The 27,668-nt window shown below is 39.9% G+C and overlaps 1 protein-coding gene across 7 annotated transcripts in view; it reads right to left on the reverse strand.

The window, feature by feature from the left end:
- Window positions 1-627: 627 nt before the first annotated feature.
- The window catches only part of LOC148019747 (uncharacterized), a 32,005-nt gene continuing 4,964 nt past the window's right edge, over window positions 628-27,668 (reverse strand). For 2 of the 7 annotated variants that reach the window (XM_087699894.1, XM_087699893.1), the window contains 5 exons: window positions 3,864-4,033; window positions 2,860-3,120; window positions 1,695-1,775; window positions 1,421-1,612; window positions 638-1,326 (listed from right to left, as the gene is read on the reverse strand). In XM_087699894.1, the coding sequence (XP_087556020.1) occupies window positions 1,172-1,326; window positions 1,421-1,612; window positions 1,695-1,775; window positions 2,860-3,120; window positions 3,864-3,954 (780 nt within the window). In that variant the 5' untranslated portion in view covers window positions 3,955-4,033 and the 3' untranslated portion in view covers window positions 638-1,171. Of the gene's footprint in view, window positions 1,327-1,420; window positions 1,658-1,694; window positions 1,776-2,859; window positions 3,121-3,863; window positions 4,034-27,668 lie in introns of all 7 variants that reach the window. The other 5 variants (XM_087699895.1, XM_087699896.1, XM_087699899.1 and 2 more) reach the window with 5 other exon arrangements.

Consider the following 27,668-nt stretch of genomic DNA (forward strand, 5'->3'; position numbering starts at 1 on the left):
ATCCTTTGTATGTATATTTGGGAAAACTTTAAGAGGGGTTGCAAGGGATGCATCCATGGCTTGGACAATTGTGTGCACAAACCCACATGCTCAAGCCACTTAAGCTAAGCCTTCATGTCTTCATTTGAATGCTTTTACATGGACAGTACCACCATGTTTATGATCACAAACTAGGCTAGAATTTGCAAGTCCACATTGAAGCTCTTCTACATACTTCTACTCTTATTTACAAATCATAATGGACAAAACAACATTAAGGATACAATGATCAAGGATTTACAAGGATTCGTGTAAACCAGGTATATGAATTCTAATTTGACCTTTACTATATTGTCAATTTTACTTAAGTCCTACTCTTTGTCGCTTGATAATTTGTTTCAAATAAATGCTAGTCCCTTTTTCACTTATCATCGATGTACATTATTTTTTATAATTTCTAAATTAACTTTTACAGAGGTGTGTAAGATTCATACTGTTGACGGTCGTTGATTATTTTGATAAAATTCTGTGTAATAGCTTTTAGAATGGAAAGGATTTATAACTTGGATATCACTAACATGTCTATTTGAACTTTTTGAATTGAAGAATAAAGTTACAAAGATAGATCCACCTCTAACCCAACCCTAACCGAGATGGGGAGAGAGTGAAGAATGAACTCATAGAATAGAGATGCTCATAATTGCTGCTGATATGAGGCTGAAAGAGAGAGAAATATAACACTATTGTGATATCAGAAGTGTGTTGGCGTTTGGACTTTCTATTGAATTTTCTTTAAAGATATTCTGAGCATATAGCACTTGGGTGTACAGTAGCCATTGATAAAGTAAACATACCAGACCTTGCCGAAAATTGCCCCTTGTTAAAAGGGTGGCTCATACCTATCATTACAAAGCCTCCACCATCAAGAGCAGGGACAAGCTGATGAGTTGCAAATTATAAATCTTTTTTCAATGGAATCAGAATATGGGCCTGGACCTTGTTTGCATTACAGAAGGTTATTACGCCACAGGGTACAAGACTATCCACAACCAATATGTCATATATGTTATACAGCAAAAGCTTATGATATAGCACATTCACCGAGTATTGGTAACAGGGATCATTTTATTGAATGACTTCTATATTACAACAATGATAAACAACGAATGACCACCTCTGAAGCTATGCAGGTTTAAGAGGAATGCTCTCCAGCAGTAAAAGAGGTATGACCTTGAAACCACCACATCTTGTTAGTTCGTTTCTTGCGGTTTAATGATGCAGATGGCAACAGCCGTGGCAGGCAGGCCTTCTTTGAGACCTTGGACTGCTGCAAATCTGATTTTACCTCTTTGAGGGCAGGACCAAAGGTATGTAACATAAGCTCCAGAAGTCGGAGATACCAAAATATGCTCTACATGCACAACTATTAGCAATTCCTTACCTGTATCTAACTGTGGGTGCCCTGGTTTGCTTTCCAAAGTTGAATTGCCTTCTTGAGGTTGAGTTGTGAGGAAAAATTCACCCAATGTCTTTTTCTCTAGTGGGCTTGTTCGATCCTCCAATGATGTAGTTGGGTATGGACTGCCTTGTCCATCAGGGTAAATGCTAATGTTGCCTATTGCAGGTAGAAAATCTGCTAGTAATGGAAAGGCATCAATTACCTTACTGGCCATACAGCCTGCACAGATAAAATATGGGTAATGAAGAAACATTACCACCATATACACTTTCAAACTCATCCTCAGAGTCTGATTGCAACCAAACATGTGTGTCAAACCAAATCTCATCCTTGCTTCCTGACATGCACAAGCAAAGATAGCAAGGAAAGAACGTGTTTCAGTAAGGATGTGTTTGATAATCAACACCGACACTCACTGGCAAAAATGAGTGATAAACACTGCTTTAAGCTCTTGCAAACCCCCCAAATGGCTCCATCAAAAATCATAACAGTCAAATGTTTGTCATGCAATGTGTTTCTCACTGAGCAGTTAAAACATAGCCAACACTTTGCTCATCTATACTCGTTTTATTAAGCACATGAGTATGAACAAAGTCATGTAATATAGCTTTTACTGAGCACCTGATAACAGTCAAAGCAGTGTACCACCTGGCTCAAAGTAAAATGAGTATATGTGCCATTTTTGCCTGCATGGTTGTAGTTGGGTCAGCAACTCAGGTGAAGTCGTGACATGTTAGTCATGGGGGGTAAACTGTGGGTGGATAGAATTTCAATAAAGATGTCAAACTTGAAAATATACTTGACATCAAGCTAAGAGCTAAATGTTCTTGGCAAATGCGAGAGATGTTGTAGTGGGGTCAATGACCAGGACAAATGCGATTTCTAAATGCCACAGAACATTTCCTGGGTATCTTTGGAAAAGTGAGTACCGGGAAGCTTATTGCTCTCATCTCTCCCTAATTGAATGACTAGCCCACCAACAACCCCTGAGCAACAGTCATGGATCATTGCAGTTCTTCTTCTTCAGGACTTTGTGCTGAAGAAGATGAATGTCAGGTGTACAAGTGTTTTCGGCATGTACTTCAAAGATTTGGGGGGCTTTTAACCTAAATCAAGCATAGTTGAGAATATCAAATGCCCACAAGTTCTCCCTTATCATCCTGGTTTGCAGGGATACTAAAGCTGAGGCTCTCTGATGATTTGGGTGTTTGGACTCTATTTCACAATCTTAATTTCTGCAAGTCCTTTTGCAAAAGAAAATCACTTCACAGCATAGAAATGAGCAGCAGCTTCTTATACTCAACCATAGGCACACTGAAAGCATGTATGAAATTTGACAGATCAAAAGAATGTAGAAAATGTATGTTAGTAGGAAAGCAGAAATAAGAACAGATATTTCAAAGAGTTCCGTGAAGTATTACCTTTGTGCTTAGTTTGCTCGAATTGCTGGCCATCGTGACTATCATCAGGCTGATGATAATCTTCATCCTTGTTTCTCAATGTTTTTATTACCATCCCCTCTTCTGTTTGAACAAACCTACCAATTCCATTCTTTCGAATTGGCATTTGCATGTCCTTACGACTTTCCTCTTTGCTCACATTAGTGTTCTGTAAACCTTGTTTGGATGAGGCCCGTCTTTTCACAATTTTGAATTTGATAGATATGCAGCCTCCCATCTCTCCTAAAAATTATAATTGTAATATAATATGTGGAAATGTAATATAAAGCAACACATTATGAGCTGCAGGAAACCTTTAAGCAATAATGTTCAAACAGTACAGCACTACAAAATATACAAATCACCATGGTAGGAAAGAGATCATTCTGCACTTGTTGGTTTCCCCTGGAGCTTTTAGTTTCATGGCAAGCATCTTCCCATATTTCAAGCAATCAAAATCTACCAACTGATTTTCAATACAAGCTATCCATAGGTAGCCTTATTGGGAGATAATAAATATTGGAAGTTATATGATCAAACACAGGCTTATGAGCAAGCTAGACAATAAATGGCAATCACCTTTTATACAAATGAAAAAATGAAATATAAAGTGCTCCAAACTAAACACTGAAGTTTCTCAATTGATATTGCATTAAATTATAGAAACCCGTGCACTTGCTACACTAAGTGTTAATACATCCAAAGTACATCACACTGAACCAAGAGTTTGTGGGTGTGTGCACATGCATGCATGCGTACGTGCATGAGAATAACAATAAATTTTCCTTTATTGCCAGAATATGATACTGAACAATGCTACACTTTGCATATTGAGGCACCACGCATCTTTGCATACAATCCAGCTCAGCGTTAAGCTAGCTAAATGCCCTTTTGATGCGATTTTCAAAATATATGTGCAAGCCAATATCTGGTGGAAGTTGGAGCACTCTAGAATCAGGCCACAGTTTCAATGCACCATCACTTACCTTGACACACGATTGGCACCAGCATAGGAGTTAAGGACGAAGATGGCTTTCTATAGAGAGCATCTTCTCCACACAACAAATGATGGATCATTTGCCCGCCCGAGATATATGGACACCAACTCTCACATGAGATTAGATGTACTATTGGTCAGCTGCGTACCTCTTCGTACCTGTTAGAGATTGAGACTAGCAGTTACAAATCCATACCCACCAAACAAGCGCATATGCCAAAATGTCAACCAGAGCTAGAGACGAAGGAGCACTACATTTTCGAATGCCCAGCATACTATGAGATCCGAGGCTGTTTCCACTGTCTATTTAAAGACAGGTTTGGCCCACTATCTAGGGTCATGGATTTTGCTGACTAGCAATGCCTTGATCTCTTCCTTCTAGAGATACAAGCGCTTTGGGACTCACTTCTCAAGAATACAGAAGCTCTAGGAGACTACGGCCCCACCCAAAGGCAGCTTACAGATTTCTTCACAAGCGACATCCAAGAGGTTTCAGCACAACTATTGTCTCAGTCATCTACACATACATGGGGGGTATTGTCAGACCCTGATACAGGCGTTGATGACACTTCCATATAGGTAAAGGATATTATTGCCTATGCTAGGCCCTCTACATCCCCATGAGATAGTATCAAATAGAGCTCTTTTATTTGTCAACTAGAGTTTCCCTTAAAGTTCTACTATTTATTACATTGTCATTTTACTATTTCACACAATTGTACCATCATACATATGATTGTAACTCATGGTCTCATTTTGACCTTTTTGAAAATGTTAATATATCATTTCATCCCCCTCTCTCTCTCTCTCTCTCTCTCTCTCTCTCTCTCTCTCTTTTCATGACTGAGTGTATATTAATATTGAAATATTTACATCCAGCCTTCAAGCCATCCAAACAGAAAGGATACAAGTCTCACGTTAGGCCTTCTGGCCAGCCATCAGAAATCTTGTCAAGCACAATGCAAAGCCAAAAGGCTACTATGAAACAACACATAAATATCATGCTGGCTGTAGAATTGGAGTAGAGCGAACAATATCCAGCCAAGGATCAACCACATCAAGGATGACCACATTTGCTGAAATCATGGAAGAAATTTGCCACAAGAGTAACCCACCAACACGGGCCACATGACCATGAATACTTGATGCCCAGTCAAAAATAAAGACATTACAAGTAATGTGCTAGAGAGCTCTCTTCTTTACTTTCGTAAGCCAGAGAATCCTCTCTCTCTCTCTCTCTCTCTCTCTCTCTCTCTCTCTCTCTCTCTCTCTCTTCTGGTAATCAAGTGACTATCCTAGTGGTAAGCCACTTATTTCATTAACCCACTAACCTGTGTTCAAATCTTCTGGTCCCTAGAACAATGCAACTTGGGCCAATTCTTAGTTGAGATTTAGAGACTCAGAATATCATTATTACATGCAAGCACCACACATAGCAAGGGACATTAGTCACAACTTACCAATTTCTTCCACATAGCGACTCCAAATAGAGCAACCACATGGAGAGGGGTGACCATCTAGAGAGCTTAGGAGATCAGAGCATCACACTAACCATGGATACAAGGATACCACACACACACATGCGACACCAAAGAGAGAGGAGGGAGATCCGCCATTGACATAAGCAGCACATGACAAAGTTGAGGGCTCAATCGAAATACTACTCCCATACAATTTCATCAAGAATGTATAACATATTCTATCCACCGAACCTGACTGGGTGGAACAAGATGTATGGATATCACTTATCCACATAGCTAGATATATACTCGTCCATCCTCCTGTTGTTTGTCTTACATATCACTTTAGGTTCTTTTCACAGTATATCACTGATCATCTTTTAGCATGTCACACTTGGACATCTAGTGACAATTAGCACTACACATGTTTTTGTCTCATGCCAATTGGCCTTAGAAGATGTTGATCTCTCTCTCTCTCTCTCTCTCTCTCTCTCTCTCTCTCTCTCTCTCTCTCTCTCTCTCAAACACGCGCGCATGTGCACGCACACACACAATGTCTCACCACACTTCATCATTAGAGTTGCAGTGGATCATGCTTACCTGCCATTAACAATAGATCTCCAATTTACTCATGGACAAAACACCTCATCTGGCCCACTAACACTCCAAATATTACTTCTCCAAAGAGAGAATATCTACTCAACGGAGATCTTTAGAATATTATATGATCTTGATGTTGACACTTCATTACATGAGCTTGCCCAATAGTTTCATAAGGCTCTACATATGACAACAAGTGCAATATTTCCTCACAGCCCACGCAAAGAGTTCCTTCCAAGGTAATACCTCGAAACACCTAGTACGATGCTGAGGGTTGTGAGATTAAGGCTTATCTACAAAGAGAGGTAGCATTAGGATCCACCATCCACTAATAGGCACAGTTACTCATCAAACACCTATACAACAAAAGAAGAGAGCATTCTTAGCCTAGTTAAAGAGATTTATATAGTTGTTATTGAGGTAGGTGTAACTGGCCTGTTCACTGGGAAGGGCGGTAGTGTACAGCCAAAATATATAAATGCTTTCACCCAATTTACAGTCGTCCACTTTATCTGAACTTAAAGACACAGAATCAAGAAGAAATAAAGGAAGCTAGAATGCTCCTGTTGCCACATAGAAACCCTGTTGGCCCCTAAGTTAGGCGCCCCTTGCGGTATTTCTTTATTTTTAAAGAGAGAAAGTACAATGGGCTGTCTTTCACCTATTCTGGGTGAAATTTGGCAACATAACAATACAATTACTAACCCAAATCAAGTTGACCAAGAGGGGAAGCTCTGCCCAACTTTGAATCTTCTGGTTGGAGTGCCGAATTGACCATTTCAGCCTGCTGTATTTACTGGTTCAAACCTGTTCTGAAACCTGTTTACAACTCTTACTGTTCCCTGTACTATTCAGCCCACTGTAATTACTGGTTCAGACCTGTTCTGACACCTGTTCTCAGCTCATATTGTTCCCTGCACTGCCCTGCATCATCTGGGCCAAGTGCCCCTTGATTGTGACATCAATTGGGCTCTGAAACAACCTCTGAACAGTCCAAAAACAGTACTGATTCAGTGCTGTTTCAGACACTTACTTGGTGAGATTACCACCCTCACCTGTCCCTGCTGGGACAGCATACAATTGCTCCTGTTCCTGGAGAAAGGAGGCTCTTGCCTCATGCAAAAACAGCATATTCCACACAGCTGTACCTGAATCAGAAGAAAGGCCCTTGATTCTGCAGCATAACCATACTGTCAGGGGGAGAGAGAGAGAGTAGGAAGCAAGCTCAGCCCTCTGTGCATCATAGACAAGGTAGGCCAGCTCTCAAGAGCTCTCCATCTGCAGCAATCCATCTCAAATGAGCCCCTCTAAGCCAAAAAACTGCACGCCAGCCCTCTTTAAAGAGGTAAGTGCACACATTCCAGACTTGTACCGGACCTTAACTGTCCAGTCTTGACTCATTAGACATTCCTGTCCGTTTCACATACTGGCCATGCAACTCAGGCGTTAAGATTTCAAGAGGGATCCTTCCAAAAAGAAAAACCAAATAAAATATGTAATAAAGAAATCAACAAAAAGGTAATAGTTGTCACAATCTTGTGACAGTAGGATTCTTGAGAGGGTTGGAGGCTTTTCTGAAAAGCATTGTCCAACCATGCCCATTACATCTCCCAATACATTGGACAAACATGCAGCCAATTTCTACACAATGGTAAGGTCATTCCCCTTCTCCTTGATCCATTGGAGCCTTGCCCAAAGCCATCCACTTTCTTTATAGAGAGTAGGGTCCGAAAAGCTATTGATAGACTCATCCACTTAATAGAGATAGGGCATAGGATCATGACAATTTAGTAATTGATGTGAGAAAACAGGACTAGCAATGGAGAAGAGAGAAACGAGATAGTGACAACGAGTGAGTTGTAGCAAAGTATAGTGTACTTACTAACTTACTCTAGTTGCTAGTGTCACTACTTTAATGTCTAAAGACACTAGATACACATACTACATTAACACTTGAGTAAGTATCCACCACACGAAATACATTGGGCACTACTCAGAATTATTAAATTATAACACCCCTTTGTAGTGCCAATGTCATGAACTACAAGGATAATCAATCACCAAAAGGGTAATAAGTTTAAGAACTTTTGAAAAGCCTCAAACTTCTCACGGGGTAATGCTTTGGTAAAAATGTTTGCAATATTTTCTTGTATGGATACATACATCAAGTTGATCTCTCCTGCATAGCATCTTTCTCTAACATAATGGTAATGTACCCCAATATGTTTTGTGTGTGCATGAAACATAAGATTTCATGCTACTGCAATAGTACTCTAAATGTCAGAAAGAATGGTTGTAAGACTTGTGAAGATATGCTAGGATTTACATTGAGGAAACACACCATGTATGACCAAGATTGAAAGACAAAGACTCAGACAGAGACGAGCAACACTCAAACCCTAAACACAAAAGCTCAAAACTCAAACATAGAGACAAACACAAAGAGAAGAAACTTTGAAGTGAATGAATGTTGTAAATGAATGCAAGAGAGTACAAAATGCCCAAGAACAAAGCCATACAGTGTTGGAGAGTGACATCCACCGAAGGCATATCACAAGTGCAATAATCAGCAATCGAAGATGAGTGAGTGCTAAATAACAAAGGGCAGCAAGCTGGTCACCAAAACACACTAGTCCAAGGCTGAAATCTGGTAAAAGTAGCAAAGTACTACTGAAGGAAGATTGAAAACTAATCACCCGAGACAGAGAACTGTCAGGTGACAATAGGAAAGGTATTTGCTGATGTAGACCGTCTGTTGGATAACAAAAACGTAAGTATGCAATCACCTGGTGGGAGAGAGAGCAACAACTTGTCGCCTGGCACCACATGCTGAAAACGCACGTTGATCAGGTGCTATGATGATGCAACAGATAGAGACCTCCAAACAACAAAATGATAGCTGAAAACATGCCGTCTAGGGCTGGATAGTGATGGGATGTAGCCAATGATGGTTGGACAACAGATGGTAGGTAGTTGATGGTTAAAATTTACCTGGTAGAGTGAGAAGCCCGCATAAAAGGATGAGACTGAATGGTGGGCAACTCGTCTATTTATAGATGTTGAACGGTGCGGTGCCCCAAAAATTTAGGAAACATCATTGTGGCCATGGATTACATGACTAAATGGGTTGAGCTCATAAAAATGATACACAAACCATTGTGCAATTTCTTTGGGAACAAGTCACCTCGTGCTTTGGTTGCCCCATTGAAATCATCAATAATTTGTTTTTGTTTTTGTTTTTTGAGTCGGGTGCCTAATCAAACTCAAAGGCGGAACCCTGTGCCACTAGCTTATGATTTCACTACTTCCTTCATGACCAAGGTCCTTGGAAGACTCCTCCCAAGGGAAGGGGCGTGGGTAGGCACCTAGCACCCCGGTTCAAGGGTCTAGGTAGTGATGGACTCTCACTAGCTAAAACCGCCGATCTCGGAGGTTGGGCATCAGCTCGAAGGTGTTGTCCCGTCGCACTCAAGCAAACGCTGTCTCCCGATAGCATTTGCTTGCTTGAGCGAGGCGGTGCCATCATTGGTACGAGTATGAGCTTGCGCACAAGATCGCAAAGGGAGGATATCGTCATCTCCCTACCCGCAGAGGGCGGGGATCATGCATATAATGTTCCCAGGTACCTCGGCATCGCCTCGCCGACGAATGCTGCCACAAGGCGATGCCCCGAGACCACATTCCTTGAGTGCGGACCAGTGCTCGCCCAGTTGGGTGAACACCCCCCGCCAATCTCCCTACCAAGGAGTAGCAAATCATCAATAATCAAGGGACACACTTCCTCAATGAGGTAATTGAGCACCAAATATCTATGTTCTTGGGTCATCTATAGTAAGTCTAGTCCTTATTACTATCCCCAAGCAAACGGCTATGCAAAAGCCATGAACAAAGTTCTCATTAGTATATTGACAAAAACTGTGTTAACATTACCTTTAAAGTGGAACCATAAGCTCATGGCAGCATTATGGACCTATTGGACATCCTACAAGACTGCCATAAGACAAACATCATTCTAACTTAGATAAGATATAGATGCCATTATGCCTCTAGAATTTTTAGTCCTTGGCCTACACATTGGCAACCAAGAGTGTTGGAAAGGCACTAGAGTTTAGCAACATTGCCTTGAATAGCTCAATTGCTTGACTAAAAAATGCCTACTAGCCACTCACATCCTACTTGCTAAGAAAGCCTTGGTTTGATTAGCATGTCAAGCAATGATCATTCGATACGAGGGATCTTATATTACTCTATTTGATTGAAGACCATAAGTAAAAGTTGAAACCTTGAGGCCTCTAAGCCTTTCATGTTCATGTATCAGTAGGATAGGGAATGTTGAGCTAGAAATGCCAAATAGGCAACCCATTGGCCATTTTAATGCCCATAGAATAAAAATGTATTATCCACCAGCACACCCTTTCCATGAACTACTGATTGTACATAACAAAAGTTCCTTGCTACAAATAGAACAAACCTTATATGAACAATTCAAGTGATAGCAATAATACATGCCTCCACCACACTCCAACCGATTGAAGCCAATTGGCTCTATTTTAAATATTCGAGCCATCAATATTAGTAGTTTAGAAATAAAAAAACTTGCCCTTGATTCTAACCGCTTATCTTTGTATCATTCATATAGCAATTAAGTCAATCAACTTTGACTGAACCACTTACTAATGAGGGATAGGATTATATTATGCTTTCTTATTGCTATTGGAAAAGCTTAGGTGAGCTAGCACCTGCAACCCGTGGATGCAAAGTTGAATCCCTAAGATGGACAACCTTACTCCTTGTTAGGCAAATGTAAATTGACCATCACTATTGAGGCTAAGCGCATCTCACTCCTCTATATACTTTCGAACTTTGAAGTGAGTGGCATTGAAATTCTTTTGAGATGAACGTTCAAGTTCTTAACCAATTATAAGGTTAACTACATGGATCAGCACATCCATCTATCACTGGTAGATGTACCCATAATCACGATCATTAGTTCTAAAGAGATGCAATGTGAGCCTACTCAAATCACCCCCATGTCTCAATCCAAGTCAACAGCTAAGACCGCCACATTTTAACCCAGCTATCAAATGACCAAGCTTGCAAAAAGTCACCTATTTGCTCCACCACTCAATGGAAGTGACAGCCCAAGGACTAAAAAAATGCTAATCAGTTGTAAAGCATGTTTGAGCTCAACATGACCCTCCAATGGTAAATGTAGTTCAGCCAACAATCTGCGCAACCATACACATTCCACTGTTGCTATAAAGGCTTCCCTATATTCAGTCTCACAAGATGAGGTAGCCACTATAGGTTGTTTCTTGCTTAGCCATGAAATGCATGAACAGCCCAGAAAGAAACAATGTCCACTAGTAGACTTCCTAGTATCTCCATCACCAACTCAATTTGATCACTGTAAGCTTATAAGTGTAAGCCCCCCCCTCCCCCCCAAGAAATAATAATGTGTGATTGAGTACCTTGCAAGTATCTAAAGATTTGCTTAATAGCTTGCCAATGTATAGTCTCTGGGCTACATATATATCCACTCACTTGAGATACTAAATGTCAAGACCTTTTTTTGTAAAGGTAAATGTGACAGCCAACAACCTGGCTATAAATTGCAATATCATGCATCTCTTCACATATAGGTTTGCAATCTTACATATTAAACCTATGTAACAACATATCCACATACTGTGGATGTGACATGATGATACCATGTTGATTTTGGGTGATGTCAATCATAGCATCAACTTTATGTTTGCCTTCTTGCCAGGTGGTAAATCCACAAGATCCCATGTGGAGTTAATGGCAATGGAGTCTTTAACTCCTCCGCCATGGCTTGCATTCAATATAGATCTTGCTAAGTTTCATCCAAGGAAGTAGGCTCATCATCATCTAGCCATGAGTTCATAAACACATGCTCATCACAATCATCTATTTCCATTATATCAGCCAAATATCCCCCCTTGCATCATGTGCTGCATGTCTAGCAGCCCTCCTAGTGTGCCAAGATAAAGGGGCATTCATTTTACCCTCTTGGAGAGTTTGTAACAGCCATCTTGGGACTATTTTTGCTGCATTTACAACAGCCCTTTCATGTTGAACTGCTGCCTCCATTGGATGTGGCAAAACCACATCAATACCCTGCTCTTCAAGAACATATGGAGGAGCAACAGCTTGCTGTAACAGGTCTGTCCTGCCATTTACAGCAGGCACAAACTCCAAAGAAAGTGGTAAAGGGCCTTCAAAAACATCAGCAATGTCATGTGTGGCTGGGATTTGAATCTGGTTATGTGAAAATGCTGCATTTTCAGCAAATATGACATCCCTACTGACAAACACCTTCTTCATGCATGGGTCATACATATGATAGCCTTTTCTTTTTCAAACTATAGCCAATAAAAATGCATTCTATAGCCTTATAATCAAGCTTCCCATGAAGCTTTTTCAAAACATGCGCATAGGATCTAGGCTATGTCACCAAACACCCGAAAGTCGTCACTTTAGATTTCTTGCCATGCCAAGCTTCGAACAGTGTGATCGTCTTCAAAGCCTTTGTAGGTGCACAATTTTATACATGATTTGCAAATTGAAGCCCTTCTAACCAAAATTTATGTGGCATCCCCTTGCTTTTCAACATACAACAAGTCATTTTTACGAGTGCGCGATTCTTTCTTTCAGCAACTTCATTTTGTTGAGGAGTCGATTCTAACAATGGCTTGATGTGTAATGCCACAATCCAATGAATATGTCTCAAATACACAAGACATATACCTCCCAACCCCCCTCTATTTGTGCAAAGTGTTTGCATTGTTAAACCAGTTTCAGCCTCAAGCTTTGCCACAAGATGTTTAAAACGCATAAATACATCAGATTTAGCCTTCAACCCATACACCCATGTATACCATGAGTAGTTATCAATAAATGTAACAAAGTAAAGATGAAAGTATCCTCATGGAACAAGGAACATCAAAGTGAATAAGCTGCATTTTTCAGACAACACATACTGCACCATCATTTTTGAAGCCAAACCTGTGTATCTTGCCCAAAATACATCCCTCGCATACATATGAGGTGGAATCTCCATTGGAGATAGAGCATCTACCATATGATCCCTTTGAAGAGTCATCAAACTCCCAAAGCTCGTATAACAGGCATGCCAAAGCATCTTGAGACTGTCATAAGTGTCTAATAAGAATAAACCCTTATACACGGTGTCGAACAACCTAAGTGAACAATCCATCTCTCTATCCTTGACAATGCATTTGTCATTCCTTAAAGATGACTTGAAAGCCCCATGCTTGTTGAAGGCAAAAATAGACAATGAGTACTTTGTAATGCCAGGCACAAACAATACATCGAGAAGTATGAAATCAGAACCATCTGCAGCATTAATAGTGAATGTCCCAATGCCACATATATCATAACTATTGTTGTTCGCACATGATACACTTTCCAATAGGGGCTGAATGCGAAGAAGTGAACAAACACTTCCTGGAAGTGGTGTGCTTTGATGCACGACTATCAAAATATCATGCTTGCTACGTTTCAACAAATTAAATGCTGAATCAACCATAGAAGAACCATAACTGCATGTGAAAAATGTATAATCCTTCTCTACCAAGTTGATTGAAGCATCACCATCTATTGATTTGTTGGTCAATGTCTCTTGGATATTTAAACCAGAGTCTTTCTTCTTCTCCTTGGCCAATCTCTTTCAGTACTCATCATCAATATAGTGACCAAGCTTCTTGCAATAATGACATTATCCCTTCTTTTAGACTTATATGAGTATTGGATAGCCTTGTTTAATGGTTGTTTGAGACTCCAACATCATCGTTTTGCTGATTTTTTACATAGTTTGTTCCTCTTGCAACAAAAGGCCTTCTAGCTCCACAAATTTAAGGGGTTGTTCCCCCCCCCCCCTCCCCCCCAACAAAAAAAAAAATCTCAAGTATGATCCATGCTGATTTTAAGGTCTTACAAGACTGAATGTGTAGAATGATGGCCCTTTTTACTGACAATGCAAGCAAAGAAACTGCATGAGTATTCCTTCAAATCCCATATGATCCTCCGTAGGAGAGGAAGAAGAGGTAGCAGCAACAAAAACAATAACACCAACCACTTGTCCTCGAGCGTGACACTAAGGTGTCTGAGGTGCAAGACCTCTTGGTTGCTGCAAGTCACCTACAACATAGTCCGACAAGTGATACTGCTCTGATCATTATTTCCCTAATGTGACATGCTCCTAGTAACGAGCAAAAATCTACAACCAAATACTTTGATGCTGAAATATAGTGTGTACTCTTTAGAGTACCAAAAATTGCTCGCAATTATCAAACAAGTGCCAAACTGTGCACAATGTCACCCAAATCAGCACTTAGTCACAAGAATAACAGCAATGCACTGTTTATACAACTGTAATACACATGCCTTGTAATGCATGCCTAAAAAAGTACAAATTAAAACATTTTAGTGCCAATTCTCACTAAGATTTCTGAATTTCCCCAAAAAAATGTGCTCAATCTAATTGTAGCAGCACTTAAATGTTGTGTTACAACTGATTTCTTGCCCGGAGTGCGTGCAAGGTAAAAGCCCCAAATTTCTTTCTGAAATTTCAAAGAAATTGAAGAAATTCTCATCTTACAGCTCGAATTTCTGTAAAATGTCACCTTGGGATATGTACCAACGAGGAGCAATAGCTGAAATCTACTTTAGGATGCGTGTTGGAGCTTTTATGCCAAAAAGCCCCAAATCTGTTGCATGAATCTTGGGATGTGGACAAAACCCGAGACCTTTGGGTGTGATGGTGGGCAGTAGGGTGGCTTGATAGGCAAGTGGATCTCGAGCAATGCAAGCGGCATTGCAGATAGTGATGTTGGCTATAAAGGAGGCGCTGGAGGCTGTAAACAATGGATTGCAACAAAAACACCGCTATATGGGCGGTGCTGCCATAGAGTAGCAGCAACACATACGTTGCAAGGAAGGTAGGAGACAAAAATGCTAATAGTGCTGCGAGGTAGTGCAAAAGGTGTAGTGGACACAGGCATCAATGAAACATGTGGGGCTGGCTAGCAGAGGTGCTACTAAGCGTTGGAGGTGGCAAGCAGGCAAGCAATTCAGTGGGTGTGGCGCACTGTTGGTGGCGTTCTGGTGAGCAGTACTTCTTTGGTGGCATGATGAGTGCAATAGGAGACGGCCTAGGCCGCAAACTAAGTGGTAGCACTTCTAGGATTGGCCACACCATACGAAATACATTGGACACTACCCAAAATTACCAAATTCTAACAGTTGAGCACTCAATACATGCTAGAAAATTGGTGGCAAGATTGGTAGTATCACAATTGATAAAGCCATGTGCAAAGGCTCCTAAAGAGCTGGATAATTAATCCTATTACATCTATCCTTGAATCAGATGATCCTATCTTACCCAATAATTACGGACTATTATGGTTGGTTATACATTGGCTAAGTTATGTGCCTCCATTCTTAAGAATGAGTTTGAGTGGTTGGGCAAAGAGACAAGGACTTAAGAGCATAGCGATAGGTTGATTTTAGAAGAGGCTTTTCTACACTGGGTCACATTCTTATGCTCAGAGCAACTATTGAGGAGGGTAGGCCCATAGTTGACACATCTATTTTTGCTTTGTGAACTTTTGCAAAGCTTTTGATATAGTACCGAGAGATAAATTGTTACACAAAATACATGATATGCGAGTATGTAAAAAGCTTATCTGAGGAATTTTGGCAATAAATGAGAGGGTTATTAGTAGAGTATGTGTCACGGGGACGTGAAATGTTGACATGTTTTAATCTTGCCAATAACATTTAATTAAGTTTTAATTAAATGTGCAAAGTTGTTTAGCACATATGGTACACACAGCAATTATTTGATGATAATTGGCCAAGGATCCCAAGGATGCAGTGGATGTCAAATGCAAAAATTGTGATGAGTGACGTCAACTGGGCTTTGGGAGTTAGTTGGTGTTAGTTTTGACCCTAGAATAGTTGTTCGGCCAATAAGTGTCAGTGGTGACACTAGGGAATAGCATTAATTAATTAATTAATGTTAGTCTAAGGGTCAATAGAGATTGGGAACTACTCCAAGTTGCAAATGGCCTAGCCAAATTAATTATGAATGGATACATTTAATTTTGGGCAAGGTCAGAAGGGCTGACATTAATTTTAAAGATTATTTAATTATAAAAAAAAATTAAATGGCTCGATAATGTTGGAAAATGGGTTTAGGAGGTTGCCACTTAGCAAAAATGTCTATGCAAGGCTGAAAAACGTTTTTGGAGGCTAGAGAGATTTAGTTCATTAAATCTTGTAAGAGAGAGAAAGCAGAAGATGTTGTTTGATTACAACCATTAGAGGACCATCTAAAATAGCTAGGGGCAAGAGAAGACCAAATTGGAGCAGGAGATAGCAATTCTTGCCTTCCCATGAGCTGGCAACAGTAGATTGCAGCCATTGGAAGACCATTTGAGATAGCCAAGGGCAAGAGAAGACCAAATTGGAGTAGGCGATAGCAATTCTTGCCTTCCCATGAGCTAGCGACAGCAAATTGAGGCTGAGGACAGCAATTTGGGGCCTCCTGAGCAGTTGGCGATAGCATTAAATGCTGTTTGGTACAAGCAGCAATCAAATTTGAGGTTTTTCTCGCGTGAAAATAAAAAAATTATCTTCTGGCATTCTCTCACCTTCTCTAGCCTTGGCTCAACCATTCTCAGCATTTCTCAACCATTTTGATCAAATCTCAGCCATTTTGGTGGACAGCAGAGAGATCTCTCTTGTGAACCCTAAATTTCTGCATAAATTAGGGTTTGACAACCACCTCGAGACCCATGACAATAGGAGAGGGCATCACACATTGAATTCAGCATCTGAATTTTATGTACTTGTCAAGGAGTTCAAATGCCAATCCATTTATTGTAAATTGGGGGTAACATTTAGCCAATTGGTGGTTCCATTTATGCAAGTTCCGAGTAAAAATGAAGGGGCCATTGGCCCAAATTGATTGCTGACTTTTATTATAGCAAGGGGTTTTGGAACAGCAAAGAAGATTTTGGAATCTCAACTTGTACTCATTCCATTAGCAATCAAAGAAAGTTAAAGAAATACCGAAAGGGGTGCCAATTTTGGGGCCAACAGGGTGTCCAATGTCCAAGATTATTAAGGTAAATTGTGCATTTCAATTTATGTTTATTTGTTGATTAATATAATTAAATGCTTAATCATGGAATTACCACCCTCTTTGCTGGTTTCAAGGTTCCATTGGCTGATACCACTCAATCCCTTGATTTGGTGGGCCCAAGGCACTTGATTGCAAGCCAAAGCTTTGTGCTAGAGATGATTTTTGCTCTTAGCTAAGAAATTACAGCAATATGTCTTTATACAATGAGATGCAATCAAGCAGTGATAATGCCTCTCGCTATGAACATTCACATGGGAATGAAGGAAATGCAATGCTTGATCTTATATAAGGCTCAGACCATGGATAGTAAGTTGAAAATGTTGTTGTTGGGCAAGATTAGGGCCTTCCAGGCATAATGAGGCTGATGATTAGCAAAGTGAAGAGGAATTTGATGACCAGTTTAAGAATCAGTTGAGGACGATAGCAAATCTCTTTGCTGACTTGGCAAAGGATCTTTAGTTCACCAGATTTTTGAGTGCTCCGAAGAAGGATAGCAAGGGCAAGAAAAAGAAGTCATCTTCTACACTTTCGGGATAGCAAGGTGCATTGAAGGAAATACCAAAGCCTTCACTTGAAGCTCCCAAAGTTGTTAATGAAGTTAAACAGTTGGTACTTACAGGGCAAGAAATGCAAATGCAAGGTCATCATGAAGTGCCAATCCAATGGATTTTGGATAGCCAAGCATGCATGCATGCTATGATGGAGCAGCTAGGATACTTAGGTGGAAGCATGATTTTTCATACTATGGTTGGACACGGACCGCATATTGGAATGCATGGCACAAATCCCTATGGTATATAGCAACCAATGCATGGAGTTCAAGGCCCAATGTATTCGGGTATGGTTGGAAATGTGCAAAACCCTATGTATGGCAACATTGGTTTGATGCACGGGGCACAAAGTAGAACGTTTGCTAATGCATATGCACCCCCCAATGCTTATTATGGGACTCAAGGAATGAGTGGTGTTGATTTTGATGTAAATTCCGCAAATTCATCCTTTTTGCAGCAATGAGTATATGACAACCTGACACCCGAAAAGCAACAAAAGACTATGATGAGGGTGGAAATGCAGTGAAGTTTAAATCCTTCAGCAGTGCACAAGATGGGTTGAAAGCTTTGACTTTCATTGAACAGTTTGATACACCCTATTCAAGGGGAAACTTCACCTAGTCCTTGAAGATTCGAAAGGCAACCACTTTCTTAAAAGGAAATGCATTGTAATGGTGGTCCACTCTTTTGGTGCAAGATAGCGCACTATCAACGTGGGTACAATTCAAGCAAATGTTTGCATCAAATTGGTTTACAAGTACCTTTGAGGTGGACATCATGACAGCTTGGAATAAGTTAGATGCTAAGGAATGCAAGAATTTGGAGTAATATAATAAGAAATTTTGGGATGCATTGCTGCCTATCACTTCTTATTGCCCCATATCCCTTCATGGGCAAGTGGAAAATAATGTTTGTGGGCTGCTGCCCAAAGAAATCATGGATTTTTGCATTAAATCCATTGTATCTAGCATATCTCAACTCATAGAGACTCCTACTACAGCAGATGCTTTGCTGCATGGGAAGGATTTCAACTTCCTAGAGAGTGGGGAGAAGTTGAATAAAATGTTGTTTAAGGATGAGAAAAGGGGTGGATCTGAAAATCGATTTGAAAAGAGGCCAAAACAACAAAGAAACGGCTCAAAAACATTGGCACAACTTAGGGAATTAATGGTTGCAAATAAATGTTTTATTTGTGAACAACAAGGTCACATTGCAAGGGACTATCCCAATAGCCAGCAAGCTAGAAAGCTCAATAAAAAGTTGTTTAAAGCTGAGAAAAGTGGTGGATCTGAAAATCAGCCTGAAAAGAGGCCAAAACAGCAAAGAAACGGCTCGAAAAGAGTGCCACAACGCAGGGAATCAATGGCTGCAAATAAATGTTTTATTTGTGAACAAGGTCGCATTGCAAGGGACTATCCCAATAGGCAATAAGCTGGAAATTCAGAAAATCAGGGAGATTCTAGAGGAAAGAAGGCAAAAACATCAGTGAGATTGGTGCCCAATGTCATTAGTGTCCAGCCCAATGATGATGCTACTGAGTTGTGCAGAGCATAAGGCAAAATTAGGAATCAGCATACATTGATTTTCTTTGATAATGGTACAAAAACCAACTTCATCTTTGTTGGCATGGCAACCCATCTAGGCTTCAAAGAGAAGGAGATGGGACCCATGGGGAAAGTTCGAATGGCATGTAAAGGCCATGCACCGCCCATCACACCACTCATTGGAAAGCTTCGGTTGCATATACATGGATATGCGGACAACGAAGAGTTCTTCATTGCTCCACAAGGGTTGTGATGTTTGCTTGGTATGCCATGTTGTCACCGTATGCATGCAATGATTAATTCTCGTACAAAAGAGATGACTATTTAGCATAAGGGAAAGACACTCACACTTGATGTAAATTTGAAAGGTGACTCTCTTCCTGTTGTATCTACAACTACCATTTCTAAAGTAATGAAAACTCATCTTTCACATACTTGGTTTTTACTAAGGATGAAGATGATAGCGAGAATGTTGGGAATTTGTCTAAGTTAAAGAAGGATCGCATATCATTTCTAAAAATATATGCTAATTGCTTCTCTTAGTCACTAATAGGGCAACTACTGCCTGAAAGGCCAAAAGATCATGGTATAGATCTTATACTTGGAAGTAGCCCACCTGATAAGCCACCCTACAAAGTGCGTGTAGCCCAACAGGGGATTACGAGTCATGTGAATGAGCTGTTAGAAAAAGGGCTAATTAAGCCCAACTCTCATCTCCTTTTTGTTCTCCAGTGCTTTTGGTGCAAAAAAAGGATTGTTCATGGCATATGAGCATGTGTATGTGAGCGATGCCCATATGCATTACATTCTAATTTCTCCCCTACTAGAACTATGGTTATCCCTAGTCATATAGTCTCCTAGTAGACCCAAAGCAAAGGCAAAGAGTCATCAATGATCAATTGAGACTCATCCAACCATATTGTCTCATGTATCAAGTAATCCTAAAAATTGAGCAAACACTAGCACTCTTTCCTCTTTCCTCCAAGTACCCTTCTTGTACTGATGAAACGATAACTGTTCTAGCACCACCAAATCCTCAAGCCTGTCAGCATCCATTGACTTTGGCTCTAGGTTTGCAATAGAAATAGGTCCATGATATTTCAATGAGATTACTCACATGAATACCGGATGTATCTTCCAATTAGAGGGTAGCTCTAATCAATAAGTCACATCACTTACTGAAAGATGATTCGAACAACACAGAGAGAATCGATGAACAAAATCCTGAGCACGAGTGATTCTTCTCCTCCCAACCACGCCTAGATAAGTGCTGGCCCCCCTCATCCGTATTCCTTTGCCAGCCGTCCACTTCTCTGGAGTCCTACTATTCTTGGACTCTCTTACTCTCTAGGCTCCCCTTAACCCCGTTCGGGCGCCCAAATGCCCGGACGGTCATTCTCATGCATGTTCCCCTAGATTTACCTTAATGTCACTTTTAATGTCACATTCCATATTTATGACCTTAACGTGACATTAAATATCACTCTTAATGTCACATTTCCTTCCTCTTAAGAATCGGTTTCATCCTCAAAAACGATACTTGGAAGGTCTAACTGTAAATTGGAAAACCTTTTTTTTTAAGTACTTACTCGCTTCCATGTTGAGCTTTCTTCTGAACAATCTTTCCACTTAACCAAACATTCCTGATAAATAGTGTTCCTTGTTCATCTATTACGAACATTAAATATTTTTTCTGGTTCATGTGGATTAGATTGGTCATTGAATAGCTCCTCAATATCATCATTTAAGATTAAATTATCCAAATCACCCAGCTTCTTCCTTAATTTACTTACATGAAAAACTGGATGTATTTTACTACCAGCAGGTAGTTGGAGCTTGTAAGCCAATTCTCCCACCCTTTTAAGTATTATGAAAGGACCACAATACCTTGGTGAAAGCTTTGGACATTGTCCCTTTTTCATAGTTTTAGTTTGTTCAGGCACTTTAAGATAGACCAATTCTCCTTCTTCAAAGGAGATGTCTCTTCGGTGAGGATCTGCATATGCTCTAGCTCGATTTTAAGCTTCTTTAATATTTTCTTGAGCAAATTTTAACATACTATTCATATCCTCCAAAAAGTCTTTAGCTGCCTGAACCTTTTCCTTATGCAGTCCTACTGCAAAAGAAGCTCGGGGCTGAAACCCATACATTAACATAAATTGACTATATCCAGTGGAAAAGTGCTTGGCACTGTTATATGCAAACTCTGCTATCGGTAAATACTCTTCCCAATTAGTTTGCCTATTACTTACATATGCCCTAAGCATATCTTCAAGAATTTGGTTAACCCTTTCAGTTTGCCCATCTGTTTGCGGGTGATCCGCCGTACTCATGCTAAGTTTAGTATCCAATTTCCTAAATACCGCACGCCAAAAATGGCTATCAAATTTTCTATCCCGATCAGAAACTATATTTGCCGGAAGGCCATACAATCGGTATATGTTCTCTACGAACAATCTAGCCAATTCTGGTGTTTTAACATCAGTTGAAGTTGGAATGAACCTAGCCATTTTGGTTAACCTATCCACAATCACCCACACAGAGTTGTGCCCCCTCTGTGTTCTAGGTAAAGCAACAATAAAGTCCATGGAGATACTCTCCCATTTCCTCGAAGGAATTTCTAATGGATGGAGAAGTCCTCCCATTTTTAATCTTTCAGCTTTATTAACCTGGCATTTATTACATTTAACCACATAGTCAAGGACGTCCTTATTCATTCCAGGCCAATAGAACTGCCTTTTAATAAGACTATAAGTCTTATTAACTCCTGGATGTCCCGCACTAGGGGTATCATGACACTCAAAGAGTATCTGGCGCCTTATTTCTATATCTTTCGGGATACATACCCTACCCTTGTAGAGTAAATAACCATTATCAATGGTAAAATTCTTCCACTTGAATCCAGTTTGAGCAACCCCTGATGCTCCATTTCCTTGTTGAACATCGTCAGATATTCCTTCCTCAGTAGAAGCACTTCCATTTGGATCCCCATTTTTTATTGCTTCCCATATATTGGAATATGTTGGATCAACCTGGCATTTCCCTTTTAAAGATTCAAGCAAATTGGAAGTGAACTGAGTAAAACTCAATTCATTAATTATGGGCATTCTACTGACTGCATCAGCTACTATATTATACTTTCCTTTTCGATATCTTATCTCATAGTCGAACTCTTGGAGGAGTTCGGCCCATCTGGCTTTACGCCCGTGTAAATCTGGTTGATCATTAAGCCACTTAATGCTTTCATGATCCGATAAAATCAAAAGTTTGGCACCATACAAATAGTGCCTCCATTTCTTCATTGCATGTACTATTGCATACAGCTCCCTCTCATAAACAAAGTAGTTCTGTTTTGCACGATCTAATTTCTTGCTTTCAAAAGCAATTGGTCGACCTTCTTGTAATAAGACCGCGCCTATCGCCTTATCACTGGCATCAGCTTCAACCACAAATGGTTTATTGGGATCCACTATTAATAATACTGGAGCTGTAGCAATAGCTACCTTAAGTTTTTGAAAACTTTCATTTTGATCTGTTCCCCAATTAAAACTTTTCCCTTTCCCTTTAAGTTGGTCTGTCATTGGAACAGCTATTTTGGCATAATCTCGAATGAATTTACGATAAAATCCAGATAAACCTAGGAAGATCTGCAGCTCTTTCAGGTTCCTTGGAGGTGGCCATTCAATAATCGCCCTTACTTTTTCTGGATCCATGTTGATTCCCTCTTTCGAGATAATATGCCCCAGATATTTGACCTCTGGTGCAAAGAATTCACATTTAGTTTTCTTCGCATAAAGGGAATGTGTTCTTAACAGTTGGAATACTAATTGTAAGTGTTCCAAATGTTCTTCTCTTGATTTACTAAAGATCCAGATATCATCCAAGAAGACTACTACAAAATGTCCTAGATAGGGCCGTAAAACACTATTCATCAGCTTCATAAAGGTAGCTGGTGCATTAGTGAGGCCAAAAGGCATCACCAAAAAAGCATAATTCCCGTATCTAGTATGAAATGCTGTCTTGGAAACATCTTGTGCCTTAATTCTTATTTGGTGATAGCCTAATCTTAAATCTATCTTTGTGAAGAATTTTGCCCCTTGCAATTGATCAAAAAGATCTTCCATTCTGGGCATAGGAAATTTATTCTTCACCGTTATTTTATTAAGTGCTCTATAGTCAACACAAAGTCGCATAGAACCATCTTTTTTCTTTACCAATAAAATTGGTGAAGCCCAAGGTGAATTACTGGGTTGAATAAACCCTTTATCCAGGTAATCCTTAATTTGTCTTTCAACTTCTTAATGCTGTGTTTCACTTAACCTATACGGTGGTTTTGAAATTGGGTGTATATCCTTATTTATATCAATTGGGTGATTTATATCACCCCTATCTGGTGGAAGGCCACTTGGTAAATCAGAAGGAAACACGTCTTTAAAATCATCTAACAAACTATTCAATTCATTATTAACATTCAACTCACAAACATAAGAAAAATATTGCTTTATATTACAGAAAGTAAAAGTATTCTGTGTAGGAAGAGACCATAGCATATATACCTCACACACTTCCTTCTTTATCAACTTCTGAACTTCAGTAGAACACAGCAAAGGATTATCAGATACTTCATGTTCACCTTGAATGACAAAAGTCTTACCATCCCTTTCAAATTCCAGTGTATTATGGTGATAGCTACGTTTTAAGGATGGTTCCAATCCCCATAGCCACTCCCTCCCTAGAGCAATATCAGCTCTTTCCATGTTCATTATTTGGAAATCAAGCTTATCTTTATATCCTTGAATCTCAATTTCCAAATTGGATACCATTGTATCCCATATTTTATTGTCTTGGCCTTGCATCATACGAACAACATATTGATGCTCACTGTTTTGTTGGGGAAGTTTCAATTTTTTGACAAGTGCATAATTTATAAAATTATGTGTGGCAGAGTCATCAATCATGACTCTAACCCGTTTTCCAGCTATCAATCCATGTACTCTAAGTAAATCATATGGCCCAAAAGTAGGCTGCCACATAGAAGTTGACATACAACACTTATGTTGTACATCCATGTGCAATACCTCTAAAGATTTGTACTTTTCATGGCCCTTTAATTCTAAGGTCTGCACTACATGGATTTGTTTTTCTTTTCCCTTGCCCTTGTCCTTATCCTTTACTTTGTCTTCCCCCTTTTTCTTTTGAGGGCAATTCCAAGCAGCATGGTTAGGGGATAGGCAATTAAAACACAACTTTTCTTTTTCGGCCTTATCAAAGTCATCAGGACTTAACTTTGGCCTCATATATGGTTTCTTTTCAAAAGGTTGTTTTTTACCCTTAAAAAATGGCATTTTTCTTTTAAATTTGCCCACAAATTTTGAGGTTTCCAATTCCTTAGACTTGGGCTCCGTATCAGTGAGACTAGTGAGTGTACCTGGACGCATACTATCTTCATAAATTAATGCAAATTTAATTGCCTCTTCCAACGTCTTAGGTAGACTCCATTTTACTTCCTTTTTACAGGCTTTATCCAGTCCCCTAATGAATCCTCTTGTTTTTTGGAATTCATCTATTCCTTCCAGTTTGAGGATTATCTCACGATATTCCTCCAGATATGTCAGCAGGGGTCTTCCCTTTTGTCTGACATAATCCCAATCTTCCCAATTTCTTTCCATTTCATTTTCAGGAAGAAATTCTTTCAAAAAGACGGATTCAAATTGAGCCCAAGTTTCAGGTATTTTATTCGCCTCCTTAAAAGTTCGCCACCACTTATATGCTTTGGGCCCCAAAGTTAAACTAGCCTCCAATGCTTGGAGATGTGGTGGGGTATTTTTTAATTTATGTAAATCTTCCCATTTTTGGAGGAAATTAAAGATTGTGTCTTTATTCCTATCTTTTTCCTCCCCGTAAAATTGAGGTGGTTTCATATCCTTTAGAACTGGATTATCCCTCAATTTATGGTAAGATTGGGGTTCCTTAGGATCTCACATAGTCACATCTAAATCTTTCGATGAAGATGGGACATCCGAGGTTTCTATCTTATTTTTATCTCTTTCCAACAATAAAGTTAATTGAGATTTTACTTCAGTGAGTGTTTGGGTTAAAGATTCCATTTGAACCCCCTGAGCTTGCACACGAGCAGTAAGATCATCAAATTGCTCTCGTGTAGCAAAAAATTCTTCCCACTGTTCTTCTTGCATTTCTGGTTCTTGGGGATCTGCCATAAGGTGGTCCCCAGAACTAAAACTTTCCATTACTTTCTCTTTCTCTCTTTCTGCCATTAATACACTGGAATTGGAAAGCAAAAATAAGAAATTTGCATACAAAGTAAAGTATTTCCCTGATTTTAATGGCACGCAGTGGCTGTTGATTTGGAAAGAAACTCAAAGAGTAAGAAACAGATTGTATCTTCCCGGATTAGAACAGTGAAGCAATCGTGCTGGAAATTCAATTTCCTGACTTCAGTCGTGTATGATATTTTTCCGTCCGTCTCACAGCAGTTGTCTCACGCACAGCAATCGTGACAACAGTCGTGTCACGTTTCATATTTTGCCTCCATTGATCACTATCAGATCACGTTTTGCCTCACTGCTGATGCCTCACGACTAATGCAGCTGACGCCTCACCTTTGTTAACCAAAAACAGGAATCTTTTTGTCTCACGCTGGTTCATTCGGCAGGTCGGGGACCAGAGACGAATCCCCTTTTCTTTTTCGCCTTACGCCAATCGTTTCACCCAAAAAAAATGTCACTTACGTGACATGGCGTATCACATATTACTTCTTCGAAATGTCCTTCATCGATTAATGATTTTCGAACCTTACGCGGCTGGTATGCTAGCGAGCGACCCGTCGACTGATAGCGGGCAACTCGTCCACAGAAATGCTGGCGAGCGAGCTTCAGCTTAACTAGCGAATGGTGGACAGGCAACTCATCGACAAAAACAATCACCAGACCATCGATGAAGAAATCCACACATCCACACGACACTACATGTCGGCTCTGATACCAATGAAAGATGATTCGGACAACACAGAGAGAAATGATGAACAAAATCCTGAGCACGAGTGATTCTTCTCCTCCCAACCACGCCTAGATAAGTGCTGGCCCCTCTCATCCGTATTCCTTTGCCAGCCGTCCACTTCTTTGGAGTCCTACTATTCTTGGACTCTCTTACTCTCTAGGCTCCCCTTAACCCCGTTCGGGCGCCCAAATGCCCGGACGGTCATTCTCGTGCATGTTCCCCTAGATTTACCTTAATGTCACATTAAATATCACTCTTAATGTCACATTAATGTCACACTTACCTTCTTAACAATGCAAAAAGGGCCCTTTTCTCAAGGTGCTAGCTTGGATGAAAGCTCCCCAAACTGCTTCAAAAGACCTTGTGATAGCACCATTGACCTTCCCAAAAGATCAAGTCACATCAATGTTTGTCAACCTCCTCCTTTTGCTTCTATTGTATCCATTGGATATTCTCCCAAACCTGCTTCAACAATAATCCATTTCCATGATCCTCTAATCCACCATATAGCTCCTGACAAAAGTCTCCAAAGCACAATTGAAGGTGTTGCTAACCAACCACCAATAAACTATCTCAAGCAAGGTTTGCTTGGTAGATGTGTGGGCCATACAATTGATCGCATGCTCAATCAATGGTAGATATTCCTCCTAGGCAACATCATGATCTTGAAAATAGTGACAAAGCATAGTAATCATAGTGCAATTGGAATTCTTCATTTACCCAATCAATTTGTGTGCGAAAAGTGGTAGAGAATGCTAACTTTGTGCCAAGCCCATAAAACAAAGCCTTCTAAAACCCACTAGTGAATTTACAATCACGATCAAACATGGTCCTCTTTAGCAAGCCATGCTCTCTGAAGATCTCTTTGATGAACTACTATGCAATGCCTACCACATCCACAACAGATTTTTATGGAATCGACCTCGCTTGTTGTTGAATCTATCCACCACTATAAAGATGGCATCATTTGAGATATACTTACTCTCCGGAAGCATAACTGTAGGCCATCTCATGGGCTATGTATTGATCCCCTTTGATCCGTGATCCGAGCTCCCTAGGCATTTAAACGATCATTAAACACAGTTGTTATCCCTAGTATCCTAGGTACTAAGTGAAACTAGGGTTAGGGTTTATTTTAGGGTTTCCTATGACGATTAAGCCATTAGGGTTTTATTTTATTATAAAAAGACATTTTGTGCCATTAGGGTTTTATTTTATTATAAAAAAACATTTTGTGCCTCATTAGCACACAACTGTGGCAGCATTCATTGTGATTGCCTTCAACGTTGTATTTTCTCTCACTCATTGATACATCGCCTTTCATCTTGTGATTGAGTTATTGTGCATCGACTAATTAATTCTCTATCTTTCATTCTCTACCAATTAATCACACAATTACTTCACGCTAGGGCCAACAGTAGTATCAAA

This window comes from Lygodium microphyllum, chromosome 19, assembly GCF_053477565.2.
Source record: "Lygodium microphyllum isolate KBCC chromosome 19, Lygodium_microphyllum_v1.1.10, whole genome shotgun sequence".
Lineage (NCBI taxonomy): Eukaryota > Viridiplantae > Streptophyta > Polypodiopsida > Schizaeales > Lygodiaceae > Lygodium > Lygodium microphyllum.